Source organism: Rattus norvegicus, chromosome 2, assembly GCF_021556685.1.
Source record: "Rattus norvegicus strain SHRSP/BbbUtx chromosome 2, alternate assembly SHRSP_T2T, whole genome shotgun sequence".
In the NCBI taxonomy this organism is placed as follows: domain Eukaryota; kingdom Metazoa; phylum Chordata; class Mammalia; order Rodentia; family Muridae; genus Rattus; species Rattus norvegicus.
Window position 1 is genome coordinate 125958991 of NC_141535.1, and position 22501 is coordinate 125981491.

At 35.4% G+C, this 22501-nt stretch overlaps 1 protein-coding gene across 16 annotated transcripts in view; it reads right to left on the reverse strand.

The window, feature by feature from the left end:
• The window catches only part of Sclt1 (sodium channel and clathrin linker 1), a 158798-nt gene that overhangs the window by 101161 nt on the left and 35136 nt on the right, over positions 1–22501 (reverse strand). For 3 of the 16 annotated variants that reach the window (XR_015659668.1, XR_015659667.1, NM_153740.1), the window contains 4 exon segments: positions 21391–21526; positions 12367–12489; positions 10607–10672; positions 5073–5143 (listed from right to left, as the gene is read on the reverse strand). The exons of 3 other annotated variants lie outside the window; for them this stretch is intronic. Coding sequence is in view for 7 of the 13 variants with exons in the window: in NM_153740.1 (NP_714962.1) it covers positions 5073–5143; positions 10607–10672; positions 12367–12489; positions 21391–21526 (396 nt within the window). In the remaining 6 variants the exon portion in view is untranslated. 16 annotated transcript variants of the gene reach the window in all.

Consider the following 22501-nt stretch of genomic DNA (forward strand, 5'->3'; position numbering starts at 1 on the left):
GAAACAAATATATATATATATATTTAGTATTTCTACTATACATATTAAATAAGGATACATGTCTCTATAGCTAAAATGTCTATAGTGAATAGAGACTATTATTTAAAAATTGTTGAACAATGTTAATGTATACTATTCTCTTTTAGACATTATATTCTACTTTCAATCTATACACATAAACATGCATTTTTACACACATACACACACAAACACAAAGAGAGAAAGATGGAGGGAGGGCAGGAGAGGGAAAGGAGAGAGAAGAAAGAAACATTTTTTTTTGAGACATGGGTTTTACATGGGTTAGCCTCAAACTCACAATTCTCCTGACTCTACTTAAGTGATAAGATTACAGGTGGGTGTCTTTATGTCAAGTTTCCATTTTATAATTCTGGCATTAATTTTTGAGTATAAATTAATACTAATATAGACGAAGAATTCTGAACCAAGAAATACAAAAAATCTGAAACACTAAGAAATCCAAAACATTTTCAGTACCAAGACAATGGAACACGAGAGAAATCTTATACCTGACCTCATATGATAGCCTGTAGTAAAAATATTTGCAAACTAAAATTATTATATTAAATTACTTTCATGCTCTGAGTATAAGACTTATAAAATAAATTAATTTTGCTCTTAGACTTGATTTTACTTCTAAGTCAACACTTTGTGTATATGTAAATATGCCAAACTTTCAAAACAAAACTCAAAACCACTCAAGTCTGTAATAGTTATGTCATATTGCTTAGCTTTCATTTTTCAGCATGCGATGACCTTTGAAATGTTTTCTCTAAGTCTTTGTCCAATTATCTTTGGCTCTTACTTATCAGTCTTTTCTATTTTAGCTTACATTTTAAAATTCCCCAACCACACGAAGGTCAGGAAGACCAAAGTGTGGATGCTTCAGTCCTTCTTAGAAGGGAGAACAAAATATTCAAGGGAGGAAATACGGAGACAAAGTGTGGAGCAAAGAATGAAGGGAAGGCCATCCAGAGTCTGCTTCAACTGGCTATACCACCATATAAAGACACTAAACCTAGACAATATTGGTGATGCCAAGTAGCACTTGCTGACAGGAGCCTGGTATAGCTGTCTCCTGAGAGGCTCTGTCAGAGCCTAACAAATACAGAGGCGAATGCTCTCAGTAAAACATTGGACTGAGCACTGGGTCCCCAATGGAGGAGTTAGAAGGAGCTGAAGGACTGAAGGAGCTGAAGGGGTTTGCAATCCATAGGAAGAACAACAATATCAACTAACCAGACACCACAGAGCTCCCAGGGACTAAACCACCAACCAAAGAGTACACATGGCTCCAACAGCATATGTAGCAGATGATGGCCTTGGTGGGCATCAATGGGAGGAAAGACCCTTGGTCTTGTGATGGCTTGATGCCCAGTATAGGGGAATGCCAGGGCTGGAGGTGGGAGAGAGTAGGTGGATGAGAGAGGGAACAACCTCATAGAAGCAGGGGGAGAGAGGATGGAATAGGGGGTTTGTGGAGGGGAAACCAAGAAAGGAGATAACATTTAAAATGTAAATAGAGAAAATATCCGATAAAAAAGACATAGATAAAAAAATGTTGAATAAGAAATATTTTCCCATATACAATGTGTATATGACTTAAAACAAGAAGCATTATACCATGAACATAAATAATATTCATGTTTTAATGTTTAAAATGAATTTAAGTATAAAAACCATGTTTTCCCAGCAAAATCTTTAGATTATTTTATTAAAAAAATTCTGTGAAGTTTTGCATCTCAATTTAGATACTAAACCCATATACCTATATAAAAATAAATTTTGAAAGGAAAATTCCGATAAAACTTTCTTACAGATACAAAGTATTCACAATATAATGGTTCCACTGACTCATAATGTTAATTCTGACATACCACATTTCCATGAATACATTGTTTTATTTGATTAAGCTCACCCTTATAAATAACAATGTTTTTTAACCTACACAATTATTTTGGTAAATGGAAAGTAAAAAAAATTATCAAGAACAATTAGATTACCGTACCTCTTTTAGTCTCTTTCTGTTATAGACCTTCTATCTCTCTTTCTCTCTGTCTCTCTCTTTCTGAACAATTTATTCCAAATTACATTAATCTAAAATATAAGGACGCAAACTAAAGAACTGAATTTTGTCTGGCACAGTAGCTTTCAGTTTTCTGTTTTGTTTTTAGATTTTTATATTTCTTTGCTGAGATTTCTCATTCTGTCACTGCAAATGTCTACTTCTTCAATTTTACTCATTGTTTACATAAGGTGTGTGTTAGCACAGTGTGTACATAGGTATGTTTGTCTCTAATGCTAACTTATGTACACATATGTGGAGTTCAGAGAAGAACATGGAGTCTTTTCCTCTATTGCTCTTTGTCTTACTCATGGTCTCTCACAGAAAACAAGGCTCTCCATTTTCTCAGCAAGGGTAAAGGCCACAAACTCTTACAATTCTCCTCTCCTGCCCTCTTCAGGGCTACAGTCATGCAGAGCTATGCTTAGCCTTTTATAGCTCTGCTAGGGATCTGACTTTAGGTCCAATGTTTGCAGATCTTATCCACTGAGTCATCTCCCCAGTCCCTATCATTTAAATTTTTCCAAGCTGTTCCTGATTGCTCACTGATTCACTTTGTTTTGCTTCTTTAAAAGATTTTGTTAAAAGAAGGCAAAACAAACAAAACAAAAAAGGATAGCCAATTCATATTGATGAAGGATTCAAGTACAGTGAACATTATATACACCCAATACTACAACATCATTATCATAAACCAACTCTTCTAGTCCTAAAAGCCAAAAAACCCCTTCAAAACAACAATAGTGGGTGCCTTCAATAACATTTCATTCTTAGTAATCATTCTCATCATCTAAGCCATCCAGATAAAATATATGAACAAACTTCAGAATTAAACTATATTATAGATCAAATGCACTTAACAGACACCTATGAACTATTCCACCCAAAAGGTGCAAAGTACTCTGTGATGGTTTGTATATGCTTGGCCCAAAGAGTGGCACTACTAGAAGGCATGGTCTTGTTGGAATAGGAGTGTTACTGTGGGTGTGGGCTTAAGACCCTCAAACTAGCTGCCTGGAAGTCAGTCTCCCACAACAGCCTTCAGATGAAGATGTAGAACTCTCGGCCCCTCCTGTACTATGCCTGCCTGGATGCTTCCATGTTTCTGCCTTGATGATCCTGGACTGAACCTCTTGACCTGCAAGACAGTTCCAATTAAATGTTGTCTTTTATAAAACTTGCCTTGGTTATGGTGTCTGTTCATATCAGTAAAACCCTAAGACATGCACATTTCTAAATACTGAGTCACTAAAGGAATCAGGAGGGAAATAAAACAATACTTAAAATCAAATGAGAATGAGATCACAACACACTGGAACCTGAGGGTTACAAATGCCTAGTAAAAAAATCAGATATAGTCGAATAATAAAACTCAAGATCTTGGAAAAGTTTACCTCCAAATCAGTGCAAGGAAAGAAATAATAAAGACCAGAGTTGACTTCTGCTTACATTCCTGGCCAAAGAGGAACCTGCCTAGTGCCCTCTGGATACAGGAATATAGGAGCAGTGATTGGCAGGAATATAGGAGCTCCCTGTACTCAAATTCCATGGTAGAGAGAGCTGGACCCTAAAAAGTGCCTATACTCCTGAGAACTCAGAGGAGTCAACTACTTTCTGCCCATATTCTTAACCCAAGAGGAAATCGCCTAGTGCCATCTGTGCCCTCTAGACACAGGGAACTAGAAGCAGTCAGGGGCAGGACCCTTCCAGTTTCTGCCTGCACCGAGAGACTGAAGCCAGTCACCAGGAGTACCTACACACCTGAGAGCAGAGGTAAGACCAACTCTACTGCTCCAAGTGACCCACGTGGAGGCTTCAGTTCACACAAACCCAGGAGTAACTCTCTGTTCCCAGATCCTGCTGAAAGAAAACAGGTCTACAGGAGTGCTGACACAAAGACTTACAGGAGTGTCAAGCCACTGTCAGAGAAAGCAAGACAAGCTAACACCAGAGACAACCTGAGGCAAGAGGCAACTGAAAACAAGACTACTTGGCATCATCAGAGCCCAGTTTCTCACAAAGCAAATACTGGATATTCAAACACAAGATGTGGATTTAAAAGCAAATCTCATAATGATGATGGAGGATTTTAGGAAGGACATAATAACTCCCATATAGAAATACAGGACGGTTGGGGATTTAGCTCAGTGGTAGAGTGCTTGCCTAGCAAGCACAACGCCCTGGGTTCGGTCCCCAGCTCCGAAAAAAGGAAAAAAAAAAAAAAACACACACACACACACAAAGAAATACAGGACACCACAGGTAAACAAGTTGAATCCGTTAAAGAGTAAACACAAAAATCCCTTAAAGAATTTTAGGAAAACACAACGAAACAGGTGAAGGAATTGAAGAAAACAATCCAGGATATAAAAATGGAAATAGAAACAATAAAGAAAGCACAAAGGGAGACAATCGTGGAGTTAAAACCTAGGAAAGAGATCAGGAGTTATAGATGTCATTGGAGTCATCACCAACAGAATACAAGAGACAGAAGACAGACTCTCAGGGGCAGAAGACACCATAGAAAACATCGACACAACCCTCAAAGATAATGTAAAACACAAAAAGCTCCTAACCCAAAACATCCAGGAAATCTAGGACACAATGAGAAGATCAAACCTAAGAATAATAGGTACAGAAGAGAGTGAAGACTCCCAACTTAAAGGGTCAATAAATATCTTCAACAAAATTATAGAAGAAAACTTCCCTAACCTAAAGAAAGAGATGCCCATAAACATACAAGAAGCCTACAGAATTCAAAATAGATTGGACCAGAAGAGAAATTCCTCCTGTCACATAATAGTCAAAACACCAAATGCACAAAACAAAGAAAGAATATTAAAAGCAGTTAGGAGAAAAAGGTCAAGGTTTAATAAAAGGGAGAAAGAAAAATAATAGGAAAAATCTATGTTATTATAACAAATCTCCCTGAATGAATGTAATTAATAAAAAACAAACAGACAAAACAAAACTCATGTCTAAAAAATACCTAAGTTGTTTTCGAAGTTTCTCAATCTCCATGTTTTGTTCAGTTACTGTTTTCAGGAAGTGGTGGTTAGTCTGTCATAAGAACAAATCAAAAACATTAATTAGAACACTTAGGAACTGTATTTTTAACAACATAAAGCATATAAGCCAAAAGGAAAAACCAAAAAAAAAAAAAAAAAGAATCTTGCTAATGACTACATCTTTTGAGGGCAAATGTAACCTTGTGTCTTCAAGAAGAAACCTCCATCACTTTACTCCCATGGATTCTGCTTCAAACTACCGGACCCTGCATTGCTGTACAAGTACTTTCTCTGGCTGATCTTTTACCCCTCAACATGTGTACAAACCTGAAAAGTGCTACAAGTTATGGATTCAATGCTGTATCTTGTAGAACAATGTTAGTGGGATGGGTGGGACAAAACCTGTATCTATCCCTGAGGTTAAGCTCAAGAAATGTTGCTAATTTATCTGGTTAATTTTAAAAAATTGAAAATTCCATGTACTTATTGGAGAAAGACACATGCCACAGTACATGAAGGTCAAAAGCTGACTTGTGGAAATCAGTTCTTTCCTTCTAACACATAGATAGGTCTCAGGGATTAAACTCAGGTTTTCAGTCTTGGCAGCACCCTTTATCTACCAAGTCATCTTTCTGGCCCAATTTTTTTTATTTTAAAATCAATTTATAATATAGATAGTCTTATTATATATAGCTTATTCTTCCTATCTTTCTGACTGCTTCCAGGAATATTCATCTGTGGCAGCTTATTTGTATTTCGTGTTTTATTTTATTTTCATTATAATGTATAAAATGATGGGCTTCATTATAACATGTAAAAGTACAAGTGTGCTCAGTCAGATTTACCCCATTATCATTTCTTTGCCCATTCTCTTCTTTATTCTTTTACATCTCTGTAAGCCCGTTTAAAATAAAAATGTATATCATTTCTTTCTTCTCTCCACCCCTCCCACATTTTACTGCATATATCCCTTCCAAATTCATAGTCTTATTCTTTATTATTGTCATACATGCTTCATGTGTAACTATATAAGTGTAACCTCCTGAGTGTATTTACTGTTGCTTATGTCACTTGTAATTAGATAACCATTTAGGGTGCTCCTGTCTGGTGAAGACAAATTCTTCTCTAAGTAGCTTTCAATCTATAGCTCTTCATTTGGCTACGGGGTGTCTGTTAAGTCTATTTGGTCATCTTCAGGCCTCCCTTCTCCCTGGGGTCCTTGCTACTACTGGCCCATGAGGACAAAATGGGCAGAGTGATGAACAGGGTTTCAGACAGCCAGTGAGTACGAACAGTAATAATGATATACCAAGACCAGCTTTAGGGAGACAGATCAACTTTACTTGGGGTGAATCAAGGGTTATACAGTTTTGGGGAAGGGGATGTTGGAATATTCAGGATGGGCAAAGGTCACTGGCAGAATGCTAAGGTACTGAGATGTCTCAGTAGCATAGGGAAGCATTCCAGGAATCTCAGTGCTAGCTAAAAGGCTTCTTGTCCAGAGAAAGGAAGCTGAACCTGTAATCATAACCAAGGCTATATGACATTTCCTAGGTATAGAGTGTGGGAGCTAGGATCCCTCAGGTTGAGAAGAGAAAGCCTCACTGACAAAGGAGTCTACCATTTTGCACTGAGCTCAGGGCCTTCTGACACATCAGACTTTGACCTTAGCAGCAGGGCAACAGCCCCCTATATGATTTCGTGCTGAAGTTTGTGTGAGTTTTTTCATCTGGATCATTTGTTTACTGATATTGAGTGGGGTAGTGCCATTCCCCACTATTATTACATCCTTTTATATCTAGTAATACTTGTTTTAGAAATGATACACCAACATTTGCTGCATACATACAATTGATAGTTACATTTTCTTTATTTTTTTTCTTTATTTTCTTTTTCTTTGTCAATATATAGGAGCCTCTACCTCTTCAGATTAGTTCTGGCCTGACGTCGTCTGCTCTGTACATATGGGTTTTTACTGTGGCGCATGCCAGATTCCTTCCTAGTTCTTATTTGTTAATCTTTCCTAATGAGAATTATTCTTAGCTCTTCTGATTCTCTTTCCCTGCATTCTGCATTGGAATCTTCAATATATACCCTAATGATGGCTTAGTTGGCATGTGTTGCTTTCAGTTGTGTTCATCTTGGAAGATCTTCATCTCTCCATTGATTTTAAATAACTCTGTTGGATATGATTATCTTAGCTGGCAGCTATTTACTCTAAGAGATTGAAATATATCATATTGTGCTTTCTTGGCTCATAGAATTTCTCCTAAAAGGAGAGGTCTGAAGTAATCCTAAAAAGTTTGTCTTTAGAAGCAACTTGAGATTTTACTTATACTTTTACATTTTGTCATGTTTTCTAACTATTTTTTAAAGGTTTATTTATTATATATAAGTAGCTGTATATATACTGTAGCTGTCTTCAGACACACCAGAAAAGGACATCAGATCTCATTACAGATGGTTGTGAGCCACCATGTGGTTGCTGGGAATTGAACTCAGGACCTCTGGAAGAGCAATCGGCGCTCTTAACCACTGAGCCATCTCTCCAGCCCATGTTTTCTAACTATTATCTGCCTGCCCGCCCATCCCTCCATCCATCCATCCATCCATCCATCCATCCATCCATCCATCCATCCATCCATCCCCCATCTCCTTTATTTAGGGCTGATTCATGTGGTTTTTTTTGAAACACCTTTGCTTTTTCATTTTTTTGGGTGACAGTTTTGGTTTCTAGGCATGAAAGAAAATTGGAATTCTCCTGGTTTTCAGACTGATGATACCTTCTGAGAGAGGACGTCTACCAATTAGCTAGTCACAGGGTTGGGAGGTATCCTATATTATTTTCCTCCTCCTAGAGATAGTGGCAGAAATAGCTTTGTGTACTTGGTTGTGGTAAATGAGGGGCAAGACACTGTGGCATGCATCAGTCTATGTTATGAATTCCTCATTTTCCCCAGGCAGATACACTGTGCTGGACATAGCACAAAGACCAACAAGACTGTCATGTTTCTAGATAACGCTAAGAAGATAGGATGCTGGATGCAAAGATTTATTTTTTCCTGCAGGAAGAAGCCAAGAGCTGAGCTTTTACTCATTAGCTAGTAATGAGTAAGAAATGGATGGGGTCAATGACATCTACTAGTCCAAGCAGCACCACAGCACCATTTTCTGCACAGTGGCTAAACTGTCTAGGAACTTTGAGAATTCCAAGCCAAACAAGACAGAAGTCAATCTTTTGAGAATCCATTCAGAGAAGTTGAGGCTCTTATATGTGCATGCCAATGTCTGACTTCTTCTAGAGGAAGCTGGAAGCTAGAATTATTTTTGATCATAGGATCCTATGGTGCGGTACTGGACTTTTGGTACAAAGTAAAATCAACCCACTGGCTTTACCAAGTCTGGTAAAATCATCTCTCGGATGAAGAAACTGTTCAATGGTTCTGACTGCTGAATTACAGAGAGAGAGAGAGAGAGAGAGAGAGAGAGAGAGAGAGAGAGAGAGAGAGAGAGAGAGAGAGAGAGAGAACGAACGCGGAAAAGGGTTCTGTCTATTCTCACACCTTCCTCAAGTCTTACTAAAATACTCTTATACTCATACTAAATATTTCCTATACTCATTATTTTACTGTGTATCAGCAGCCTAGTAAGAGACATTTTTAATGGAAATTGCTTGTCTTTTATAGGCAAATTCCTTTTTTTTTTTTGATTTTGACTCAGATTGGCTTCTGCAACTAAGCTCTGGATGCTCTTTGATTTACACAAGATTGTTTCATGAGAGTTTTGTAGTTGTTTGGTTAAAAAAAAAAACAAAACTCTATAGTTCTGGTCTGAGAGTATGCATTTTTTTTTCCTTTTTATTTTTTTTTTTTTTTTTTGTTTTGGTTCTTTTTTTCGGAGCTGGGGACCGAACCCAGGGCCTTGCGCTTCCTAGGTAAGCGCTCTACCACTGAGCTAAATCCCCAGCCCCTTTTTTCCTTTTTAAAACAGGGTTTCACAAGCATTGCCTTAATTCAAAGAGATCTGCCTACCTTGGCCATTGCTTCATGAATGCTGGAATGAACGGCATCAGCATATACCCCTTGTTTTACATACCCCTTGGGAATACTCAAACATGCTTTTCCTATGACTTTCCTTAAAAATATTTAGTGGTCACTGATACAATAAGGTATCTATAGCAGAGATACCAAAGGATTATTAATTCCTACAGTTCTGAGAGATATACTCAGAGAAACGATAAATAATTGTGACACTAGGTTAAAGTATTAGCTTCCGTGTAGAAATATATTATTAAAAAGCCTTTAATTATGAACTCAGCAATCCTTTTGTCTTGGAGCATTAAGACTCCTCAGAAGTAAATTGTAAAAAAAAAAATAGTAACAATAAAATAAGTCTATGATTAGAAATCTCAAATGTTAACCAGATTTGGTAGCTCATGTCTACAACCCAGTACTAGGGAAAGTGAGGCAGGAGGACTGTCAGGAGTTTGAAGCCAGGTCGGGTAAATCCAAGCTAGCCTAAGTCATAGTATGAGACTAATGTCTCAAAAATAACACAAACAAAAAAGGAGATTCTATATGTTAGCATAAGTAGTCAACATTTGATTAATAAGACATTGCAATAAAATGGGATAACTTACTTTTGATGACATAACTCTACTCTTAAGCACAGACATTGTTTAGGTATTAGCAAGAATTAGCAGAGTAACTAGGGAAGAATGAAAAGCAAAGGGAGGGATCACCCAGAGTGCTATAATTCTATTTAATTCTATTTTAATTCTATATAATTCTATTACTCAACAATGAGTAAAAATAAAATTCCAAGGAGATAAACAAAAGAAAAGGAGAATTAACAGACAGGAAGTAGAACAGGGAGGCTGAATAATATTTGTTTTAGAAAATTTAGAAAAATTTACATATATATACATTACACATATTAATCCATATATAGGCAGTTGATTTAAATGTTTCTTAGTTTAATTCTTTAAAACAAATCAATTCATTCATTCAACACAGAACTATGTACTTCTTAACACATTTCTGGCTGTGTGTGATAAGAAACACTAAAGATTAGGTGTGTGCATTACTTTTGAGGAGTTGATTACTCTACTCTTAAGAGAGCTTGCCAAATACCCTGAGAAAGTTTTCAGATTAGGATGAAATTCAAATACACATGGGTTAGATCTTTAAAGGGCACTGTTCAGTTTAAAGAAGTGTGTTCAGTTACTGCATATGTAAGGAAATCAGAAGAGATACTGTTCATATGCCTTAATTCAGACAACATGTTTTGTTGCTTTGATGTGAATAAGAATGAATAAATATAGTTACAGTTTCTAATTTATAAAAAGTACAGAAACATCACTCTACTCTTAAGCACAGACACTGTTTAGGTATTAGCAAGAATTAGCAGAGTAACTAGAGAAGAATGAAAAGCAAAGGGAGGGATCACCCAGAGTGCTATAATTCTTTAATTCTATTAATTAATTCAGGTACACAAAATGTTTATTTCCACTTACCATTTCAATGTTCTCATTAGCAACATGGAGTTTCTTGGTTAGTTGTTGAAAATTGTTCAGCTGATCCTAATAGGAAAATAAAGCAAGTCCATAATGTTTGGCCTGTAGCCCATGCTTTAAATAAAACTAAAATCAAGTCTAACATCATACACCTAAATTTGTATGACATGAGCATTATAACTTTTATTGTGTGAATTGAGTAGTGAAATAAAGAAAAAAATATAAATGATTAAAAATGAAACATGGAGGCAATGGTGTTACTAATGGTTTACATTTATGTAAAATCATTATTTGTATAAATACATTCACCAATAAATAATATTTTAAATATAAAACTTAAATATAAAAGATATATTTACAAACATTTAAGTGACTAGAAATTTCAAAACCTAGAGAGTATGTGCACAGCACTGGAAACTACACATTCAAGTATATCTAAAATGGATAAGATTAATTGTGCAAAGGAGTCACTGTGGTAATTGTACAACTATTGTAAGAAAGACCCATGCCTCACAAGTTTAAAATAATTTCATCAGGTCATACAGTCCCATTAAGCACTAATTGTACAAATAACAAAGTTGGAGCAGGTTGTTAACGTAATAGATAACAAATGATTAATAGATAACCAGGGAAATAAGATGAAGTACTATTTGTAAATTTATTCATTAAAAAAATCAAATGTTGTAGAAATTACTATAGTAGAAGGATATTATGTGAGAATGACAAAATAAATTTATGGCCTTACTATTGATCTGAATTAGGAAACAGCCTTGAAGAATTTACTTGTATTATCTACTAGAACCCAGAAGCTAAAAGTTTTATAGATCAGATTATATATGTTATTTCAAACCACAGAATGGATTAAAAGAATATTTGTAAACTAGAATATCATATAAGTATCACTAGGATTACAGTCAGAAGTTTACTATGATGCTATTAAGAGTATTCACAAACCTGAACTGAAGAATCGACAAATGAGAATTATGATAATCCACTTATTTTAACAGATAACTCTTAACTCCATAGTACTCAAATGTACTTAGCATTAAAAGATCGAACAATAACAAAAAACCAATGAGGGGAGACTTAGCAATGAGACAGGAAGTCTTTATGAGACAGTTTGTTAACAGAGGTATAAATCAAAAGTTAGATGCCCAATATAAAAACACTTTTGCGGGGTTGGGGATTTAGCTCAGTGGTAGAGCGCTTGCCTAGTAAGCGCAAGGCCCTGGGTTTGGTCCTCAGCTCCAAAGGATAAAAACACTTTTGCTCTAGATAGAAATAAATCTTCAATAACTAATAAGACTTATATGATAAAATTATAATTAATTTATTGTCAACATTGTAGACATCTATTGTAGTAATCTGTTCAATATTCAGTTGTGTGAACATTGCTATTTAAAAGTGCATCATTGCATTTGAACGAGTTTCTCCACTCACTGGAACTCAATGAATAATTCTGGTTTTGTTTCAAAAAAGGTAGGAAATTAATTAATTAAAACGCCAGAGGTCAGTTTATAAAAAACAATTTTATATTTCTTTCCCAAACTAATACACCTTTTAATTTTAATTCTAGTTGCATTCAAACACAGAATGCATGGAGGCAGGTCTTGATTCCTAATCTGTTTCAATGATGCTGAGACATATTTATTTCTAACATTAAAAAACATGATAGACTTTAGGAGCTTCTTTCCAAAACAATGTTTTTCATGATACAATTTCCAACAAATATATAAGAAAATCATGGAACCTAGGCTTACTTTTTGTTTCCGGTTTTCAAATACATGAATCTGGGCTTCAGTCATATGTTCCTGGTAGAGTTTCTGAACACTTTCTAACTCCTGAGACGCAGTCTGCCAGAGTTGAACAGCCCAATTTTTCTCCTATCAAACAAAAACAAAAAAGCCTGATAGTTTCTTAAAGTATCAGCAAGCTATTTACTGATGGAATATATAATCATTTATAGGTACAAATGAGTACCTATAAAGTTGCAAAGCAAATCTACAATGTATATAAAGATGCTAGCCATGCATAGTTTAGTGTAAGAACACTTTCAGGGAATGCTTTATTTAGGGAAGTTAACTATTATGTGATATACTTAACACAAACTACAATGACCACAATCATGACTAGATGATGCACTCTTAGGGAATAACATTGTATATATAGTCCACCACTGACAGGTTGTTATGTGGGATGTGACTGTAATATAATCTTCAGGCTTTTAAAATTTTAGTAATTTTCTTATGTTGAGAATTTCCTTTTACTTAGATTTAATAGCTAAAATTAATGTTATCAGCAATACATATTGAAAGTCACTATATTTCTTTTATAAAATGTAAAAATTAAGCATTGATATTACCAAGAGAAGGTACAATATGTAAAGAGGTAAGTGCTGATTGTAGGAATAAAAAGAACAGGAACAATAAAGAAGTATTTAGAACTTAAACATTACTAACTTGGATACAATCATCTTTATAAATGTTGATTGTTCACATCTATAAATCCTGAGTTGGTGATGCTGTTAAGGGAGCTTAAAGGAAGGAGAGGGGGCTCTGTCAGAGGAAGTCAACACTATGTGCAGGTTTTGGAGGTTTATATCTTTGTCCCACTTCTAGCTTGCTGTATCTGCTTCCTATCATGGTTGAAAGAAGACCTCTCAGTTTTCTGTTCCTGTTACTGGCCTCTACTGTTTTCTTGTCACTGTGGGGACTAAGTCTCTGGAATCATAAGCCAAATAAATCCTTTCTTCTTTTTGTTTTCATCTTTATTAACTTGGGTATTTCTTATCTACATTACGATATTTCGATTTGTTATTCCCTTTCCCGGTTTCTGGGCCAACATCCCCCTAACCCCACCCCCACACCCACCCCTTCTCTACGGGTGGTCCCCTTTCCATCCTCCCCCCATTACCGCCCTCCCCACAACAATCACGTTCACTGGGGGTTCACTCTTGGCAGGACCAAGGGCTTCTCCTTCCAATGGTGCTCTTACTAGGCTATTCATTGCTACCTATGAGGTTGGAGCCCAGGGTCAGTTCATGTATAGACTTTGGGTAGTGGCTTAGTCCCTGGAAGCTCTGGTTGGTTGGCATTGTTGTTCATATGAGGTCTCAAGCCCCTTCAAGCTCTTTCAGTCCTTTCTCTGATTCCTTCAATGGGGGTCCCGTTCTCAGTTCAGTGGTTTAATTATGGCATTTGCCTATGTATTTGCTGTATTCTGGCTGTGTCTCTCAGGAGAGATCTACATCTGGTTCCTGTCAGCCTGCACTTCTTTGCTTCATCCATCTGATCTACTTTGGTGGCTATATTTGTAAGGGGCACATGTGAGGCAGGCTCTGAATGGGTGTTCCTTCTGCCTCCGTTCTAAACTTTGCCTCCCTATTTCCTTCCAAGGGTACTCTGTTTGCCCTTTTAAAGAAGGAGTGAGGCATTCGCATTTTGGTCATCCTTCTTGAGTTTCATGTGTTCTGTGCATATATAGTAATTCAAGCATCTGGGCTAATATCCACGTATCAATGAGTGTATACAATGTGTGTTTTCCTGTGATTGGGATACCTCACTCAGGATGATATTTTCCAGTTCCATCCATTTGTCTATGAATTTCATAAAGTCATTGTTTTTGATAGCTGAATAATATTCCATTGTGTAGATGTACCACATTTTCTGTATCCATTCCTCTGTTGAAGGGCATCTGGGTTCTTTCCAGCTTCTGACTATTATAAATAAGGCTGGTGTGAACATAGTGGAGCATGTGTCTTTGTTATATGTTGGGGCATCTTTTGGATATATGCCCAAGAGAGATAAAGCTGGGTCCTCAGGTAGTTCAATGTCCAATTTTCTGAGGAACCTCCAGACTGATTTCCAGAATGGTTGTACCAGTCTGCAATGCAACCAACAATGGAGGAGTGTTCCTCTTTCTCCGCATCCTCGCCAGCATCTGCTGTCACCTGAGTTTTTAATCTTAGCCATTCTCACTGGTGTGAGGTGAAATCTCAGGGTTGTTTTGATTTGCATTCCCCTGATGACTAAAGATGTTGTACATCTCTTTAGGTGTTTCTCAGCCATTCGGCATTCCTCAGCTGTGAATTCTTTGTTTAGCTCTGAACCCCAATTTTTAATAGGGTTATTTGTCTCCCTGCAGTCTAACTTCTTGAGTTCTTTGTATATTTTGGATATAAGGCCTCTATCTGTTGTAGGATTGGTAAAGATCTTTTCCCAATCTGTTGGTTGCCGTTTTGTCCTAACCACAGTGTCCTTTGCCTTACAGAAGCTTTGTAGTATTATGAGATCCCATTTGTCGATTCTTGATCTTAGAGCATAAGCCACTGGTGTTTTGTTCAGGAAATTTTCTCCAGTGCCCATGTGTTCGAGATGCTGCCCTAGTTTTTCTTCTATTAGTTTGAGTGTATCTGGTTTGATGTGGAGGTCCTTGATCCACTTGGACTTAAGCTTTGTACAGGGTGATAAGCATGCATTGATCTGCATTCTTCTTCATGCTGACCTCCAGTTTAACCAGCACCATTTGCTGAAAATGCTGTCTTTTTCCATTGGATGGTTTTGGCTCCTTTGTCAAAAATCAAGTGATCACAGGTGTGTGGGTTCATTTCTGGGTCTTCAATTCTATTCCATTGGTCTATCTGTCTGTCTCTGTACCAATACCATGCAGTTTTTATCACTATTGCTCTGTAATACTGCTTGAGTTCAGGGATAGTGATTCCCCTTGAAGTCCTTTTATTGTTGAGGATAGTTTTAGCTATCCTGGGTTTTTTGTTATTCCAGATGAATTTGCAAATTGTTCTATCTAACTCTTTGAAGAATTGGATTGGTATTTTGATGGGGATTGCATTGAATCTGTAGATCGCTTTTGGTAAAATGGCCATTTTTACTACATTAATCCTGCCAATCCATGAGCATGGGAGATCTTTCCATCTTATGAGATCTTCTTCAATTTCTTTCTTCAGAGGCTTGAAGTTCTTATTGTACAAATCTTTCACTTGCTTGGTTAAAGTCACACTGAAGTATTTTATATTATTTGGGACTATTATGAAGGGTGTCATTTCCATAATTTCTTTCTCGGCTTGTTTCTCTTTTGTGTAGAGGAAGCTACTGATTTATTTGAGTTAATATTTTACCCAGCCACTTTGCTGAAGGTGTTTATCAAGTTTAGTAGTTATCTGGTGGAACTTTTGGGAATCACTTATCATCTATACTATCTATACTATCATATCATGCAAATAGTGATATTTTGACTTCTTCTTTTCCAATCTATATCTCTTTAATCTCCTTTTGTTGTCTGATTGCTCGGGCTAGAACTTCAAGAACTATATTGAATAAGTAGGGAGTGGGCAGCCTTGTCTAGTCCCTGATTTTAGTGGGATTGCTTCAACTTTCTCTCCATTTAGTTTAATGTTAGCTACTGGTTTACTGTATATGGCTTTTATTATGTTTAGGTATGGGCCTTGAATTCCTATTCTTTCCATGACTTTTATCATGAAGGGGTATTAAATTTTGTCAAATGCTTTCTCAGCATCTAATGAAATGATCATGTGGTTTTTATCTTTCAGTTTGTTTTTATAGTGGATTACGTTAATGGCTTTCTGTATATTAAACCATCCCTGCATGCCTGAAATGAAGCCTGCTTGATCATGATGGATGATTGTTTTGATGTGCTCTTGGATTCGGTTTGCAAGAATTTTATTGAGTATTTTTGCATCATTATTCATAAGGGAAATTGGTCTAAAGTTCTCTTTCTTTGTTGGGTCTTTGTGTGGTTTAGGTATAAGAGTAATTGTGGCTTCATAGAAGGCATTCGGTAGTGCTCCATCTGTTTCAATTTTATGGAATAGTTTCGATAGTATTCGTATGAGGTCTTCTATGAAGGTCTGATAGAATTCTGCACTGAACCCATCTGGACCTGGGTTCTTTTTGGTTGGGATACCTTTAATGACTGCTTCTACTTCGTTAGGAGTTAAGGGGGTGTTTAAATGTTTTATCTGTTCCTGATTTGACTTTGGTAAATGGCATATGTCTAGGAAATTGCCAATTTCCTGCAGATTTTCAAGTTTTGTTGAATATAGGCTTTTGTATTAGAATCTGATGATTTTTTGAAGTTCCTCTGATTCTGTAGTTATGTCTCCCTTTTCATTTCTGATTTTGTTAATTTGGATACACTCTATGTGTCCTCTGGTTAGTCTGGCTAAGGGTTTATCTATCTTGTTGATTTTCTCAAAGAACCAACTTTTGGTTCTGTTGATTCTTTCTATGGTCCTTTTTGTTTCTACTTGGTTGATTTCAACTCTGAGTTTGATTATAAATCCTTTCTTCTTTAAGTTGCTTTTGGCCATTGCACTTTATCACAGCAAGCTTATCTCAGGGGAAGTAAAGTGCACCACTTGTATTTTTCCTGAAAAGGCAGAGCTAAAAGATGGTCATTCCTAGAGCATGCTGAGTATACTTTAGAATATAGAATTTCAATTTCTATAAATGATTATGAAATTATGCACTCAGAAAATGCACAGATGAACTCCAACCCCCAATTATGGAGGTTGGCTTTAAATTTATGATCTTTTTGCCTCTGCCTCCTAAATGATGAGAATATACAAAAATACATGGTCAAATGCTGAAATTCTATGTGAACAAATACATGTGACCAAAACACAGTTCAAGGGGAAAAAAAAAGATACTACTACTATCACCAGGAAGGAGGTTATCCAGATGGTCTCTTCCTAAAATCCCCTATCTAATTGACTGTCATCTTTTTTTCTGAAACCATTCATTAGTTTTGTCAGTATGTGAATCATCAAATTTGTTGATAAACAGAATTTGGAGGTAGAAGACATAGTTCAGATCTTCAAGTCCTGCATGGATAATTACAGACAACTGATTTCCTTCAGATTTTTATTTCCTTTAATATTTACCATTTCATTTCTTAATCATTCAGGTTATTAAAATGTCTCATATTTCAAAAAGCCCCAGAATAAGAATGACAAGAATTACCTGCAGTAGCACTTACAGTGTCCCTGCCTACTTTTCTGTTGTTTTATTTTTTTCAGATTTATTTTCTGTATTTTGTGTGCACGTATATGTGGACCATGTATGTGCCTAGTGCACACAGAAGTTAGAAGAGGCATTGCACCCCCTGATAATGGAGTTACAGATACGCGTGAGCCAGAATCTGTGTGCTGATAACTGAACCTAGGTCCTCTGTAAGATCAACACATGCTTTAGGTGCCTGTCATCTCTTCAGCACTTGTTCTTCATCTTTAGCCTAGGGCTTTGTACATGACAGACACGTACTCTGTAAAATCCAGATTCTTAAAGTAGTAGTTCTGAAAGGTCCAGCATTATTGAAATCTTCTCAGAACTATTAGAAATGCAAATTATTGAGCTTTGCATTGAGAAATGAGAGATGTAGAAATTTTGTTTCTACATGTCTCAAAGTGACTATGATATATATGATTTTGAGAACTCCTAAGTTAATACATAACTTTTGAATCATATGAGTTTATCATTTCAACCCTCCAGTTTAATTTATTCTGCATTTTTTAGATTTTAGAATTATTTCCTATTTTTCATTTTCAGAAACATATAAGTTCAATTAATATTTCCACATTTTAACATATAGTTCATATTTGTAAATATCTATTCTTTTTGCTTTTAATTATGTGCACACATATATTTGTGTGCAGGAGTATGCGCATGTGCACAAGTGCCTGTCAAGGTCAGAGGTCTCAAGATCTCCTGGAGGTGGAGCTGGATTACAGGTAATTTTGCCTCCCTTGGCTTGGGTGTTGGGAACTAAATTCTGTTCATCTGGAGGAACATTATGCTCTCTTAACCACTGAGCCATCTTTCCACCCCAACATACCATTCTTTAAAAAAAAAAATCATTAGTTCTTTGAGAATTTTGTACACTGTGTTTTGATCATACTGATCCCCCCACCTCCCAACTCTTCTCAAACTCATTCAATCCCTTCAGCCCTGGATAGCCTAGAACTCTGCTACCTAGACCATGAATCTAATTCACATTCAAAGAGATTCACCTTCCTCTGCCTCCTGCATTCTGAGTGTAAAGGCATCTGCCACTATACCCAGCTCCCACACAAACTCCTGACAAGAGTCTGCATGATGTCATCATTTAAGTAGTCAAAGAATATAAACATTTTAAGACTCTTAGTGTCAAAGTTATGCTTTTCAGAAGTTTTATAAATCATAGTAATGTAACAGAACAAAATATTCAAAACTAAATGTATTCATATTTTACTCTTGCTGTTCTATCCAAAAGCAATATATGTTGTCTGTAAATAACTTTTAAATATACTTTTAATTCTTATTTATATCTTGATGATTACTAATGAAGACAGGAATAGAAATAAGGGTAACTTATTAACTTAAATATATGTTCAGCACTATACTAAATATGTTGTAGGCTCAAGCCTAATTAGAATAAAATTCTAATAAAGTAAATTATAATCCATAGATACAAATGAGGAAGATGAGCTGATAATGATGTAGAGAGCTCCCAAGGTTACACAGTTTAAAAGGAAAACGGAGATCAAATACGAGACTTCTGACCAGCCCCACCCAGTAGTACCTCATCACTTGTTGTCTTTTCCTAAAAGGTCAATGAAAGAAAGAGCCCAGTTCTGTATTAGTAATATTATATGACAGTCTGTCACATAATAGGTGCTTAATAAATATTTATGGAATGAAGGTATTTGAATTATTAATGGATTATTATGTCTATAACAGTCATCTCTTGGTAAGGGGAAGAAAGAATTAACCCCTTCCTTCAGCATACCAAAATCTGCAAAGGATCAAGTCCTTTATATAGTAGGGCAAAGTATTTACATATAATGTTCATGCCTGCTCCCATAAACATTATCCACAGCTTACTCACATCTAACACAGTGTTCTGTAAATACTTTACATACTCTAATGTTTAGTTGTAAGAAAATGTCTATTTATGGTCAATATAGACACAATACTTTTTATATATATTTCTAAGTGTTTATCTTTTTTTCTTTTTTATTTGTTCTTCTCTCATATATTATATCTTGATTCCAGTTTCTCCTCCCCTTTCTCCTCCCAGTCCTTCCTCACCACCACTACCCCAGCCCAGGTCTATTCCTCCCCCTTTCTATTCAGAAAAGAGAAGACCTCCCAGAGATATCATCCAAACACGGCATTTTTAAGAATATTTTTTTGATCCATGGCTGTCTTAATCTATTGGTGTAGAGCCTAGAGATAAGAATGGCCAATTGTATTTTGAACAAATAAAGTACACAAAGAACTCTTTTTTTCTTTCAATATTCAACTTTAAATATTCTATTAATTTAGTTATTATGTGTTAATTTTAAGTAAGTTTCCAGAGTATAACACTAAGACCATTCAATCTTGTAACAGATCATCATATTCAGTTTTTTAAAATCAGATTTTGAAAGCAAATTAACACAAAAATAGCTATGTATTTAATTAGAGTGCCTGGCTAATATGTGCATGGCCTTAATTCCAATCTCCACCCAATCTTAAAAATGTCCACACATTAAAAAAAGTAACATACTAGTACTTACATAGTAATCAGGCACTACTGTTCTATGAACTTTCTAACATTTCAGGAGTAATAAATGCATTGTATGCCATGGCTTTCTAAAAGATACCTCAATATCTAGCATTTGAAAGTATAATTTCCACGTATATCTGTATGAACAACTGTAAATTCCTCCAGAATGGAACAGAGAAACGTTTTCCACATCATTTTTCCTCTGTACTTTTTAAGCTCCTTTTATTTATATAGTGAAAAAGTTCAATGTTAGAACATGTTCCTGATCAACATAAGCACAGCCTTTCTAATTTACCTAAAATAGTATTCATAAATAGTCTCAAACCAGATTTCTAGGGAATAAAGCTATACGTTTTTACAGATAATTATAAAATCAAATCTGTGATTCATAATTTCCAGGACTATTTATAAACAAAGAAATTGAGGCACAAAAATATTTTTCTCCACAGAGCTACGAAGTAGAAGAATCAGACTCATATAAGGTCTGAGACACAGGGATGCATAATTAGAAAATGAAATAAAAGTTTTCTTATGCACAAATTACAAAAATTATAACATCGAAAAATGAAACATATAGGACACAGAATCACAAAAATTTCAAAAACTACGAGGGGAGAGAAAATAGCCACAGAAAATATAGTTTTAGTAGGATAATTATGTAATCCTTTTTTGTTAAATCCTTTTATAATCTTTGAAAATTGAAAAGGTATCAGAATAAAAACAGAAAAATATGTAAATTTACAGGAATTAAAACACTGATCACTCTTTTCTTTAGCATTTTCTCTTAACATTAATTATTCTTAAGGGACAAAAATGTTCAAAGTGCAATATGATTCAAGTGGAATATATTTGAAACTGTATTTGTAGCAAATAGTAAGGGCATTTATCTACACATTTTAAGTCATAGCAAAATCAAGGGTTATAAATTTTGTTAATCTGTTAAATAACAAAAGGTCAGTCCTGAAATTCTACATATAGACTGAACATTATATAGACTGAAGTTATATTTAGGAATATGTATGTATATACATATATGCAGGTAACTCCAACTGATGAAAACAAAGGTCATGAGTTTGAAGGGTATATTGGAGGGTTTGGCGTGGGAGAGGAAAGAAGAGAAGGAAGAAATGATGTAATTGTAGTATCAAATATAAAAATTTAAAAAGATTAACACATTTCTGAAGACTTTAAATTTAATAAGTAAAAAATATGCCACTTACTTGATTGGCTATTTGCAATTGTTCTTGAAGATTCCTCACGGTCTCATCATCTGCACAGATGTCATTTCCTATCCCTGTGCCAAAGGGAAGGGCTTCCAATTGCTTTTCAACAGCATCTTTTAATTTACTGTGTAACCTTTGCAATAAGCAGTTAACATTATACTCATTTTAATAACTCATTTTGGGGGTTCATTAATTCAACATGAGTCACATATTTCTCATATGAAATCATCTTAGTAGATTTTTTATAAAAATAGGAAGTCATTAAACACTATATGAGTAAAAATATGAATATTTTCAAACATATCAAACTGATGATAATTCAGGCAGTGCTCAGTTTGTCCTACAGAGATTTAAAAATTTCAGAAAGGTAAAATTCAGATGTTTCATCATACTAAATAATAAAAACAATTCAAAGATAAAATGTCATCTATTATACATATGAATTTCTGACATACTTTTTTCTTATTTTTTTTCTAATATTCCTATGCTATGTAATTACCAGATAATTATTTCAAACTATTAGAGACCTCAAAAAAAAAAAACAAAAAAACAAAACAAACAACTTTTTACAAATGGGCCATACAGTTCAAATACATTTTGTTCAAGAGTTAATTGCACTTTATCTCTTTGAATTTATTTTAGTTATTTTTTATATTCTGCTTTTTCAATCTAGTTGAACATTCCTAATTTCTCATTCATTGTTTCTCATCTCTACTGTTTTAGAATTCTATTTGGTTCCATTTTAAAGAATGCACCTTAGTGCAGCTCCTACTGAAGCTAAAAAATGAAACTATCACATGATCCAGCCCTACCACTCCTAGGGAGATACTTTGATGGGATCTTAGTATATAGCAGACGCATATCCACGTGAACTATAGCAATATTCATAACATAGAAGTTGTGGAAGCAATCTGGATGTCAGAAAATGACACATATACAGTGAACTTTATTCAACTCTAAGAAACAAAATGGGTAGAGCCTGAGATTACTTATGGTAAATATTGTAGGTTTTTTTCTTATGTGGGATTTAGACTTTCAAGAAATATGCAAGGCATAAAAATAAGAGCAACTACTTGGGAGGAGGAAGGAATTTTGCTGGGTGAGACTG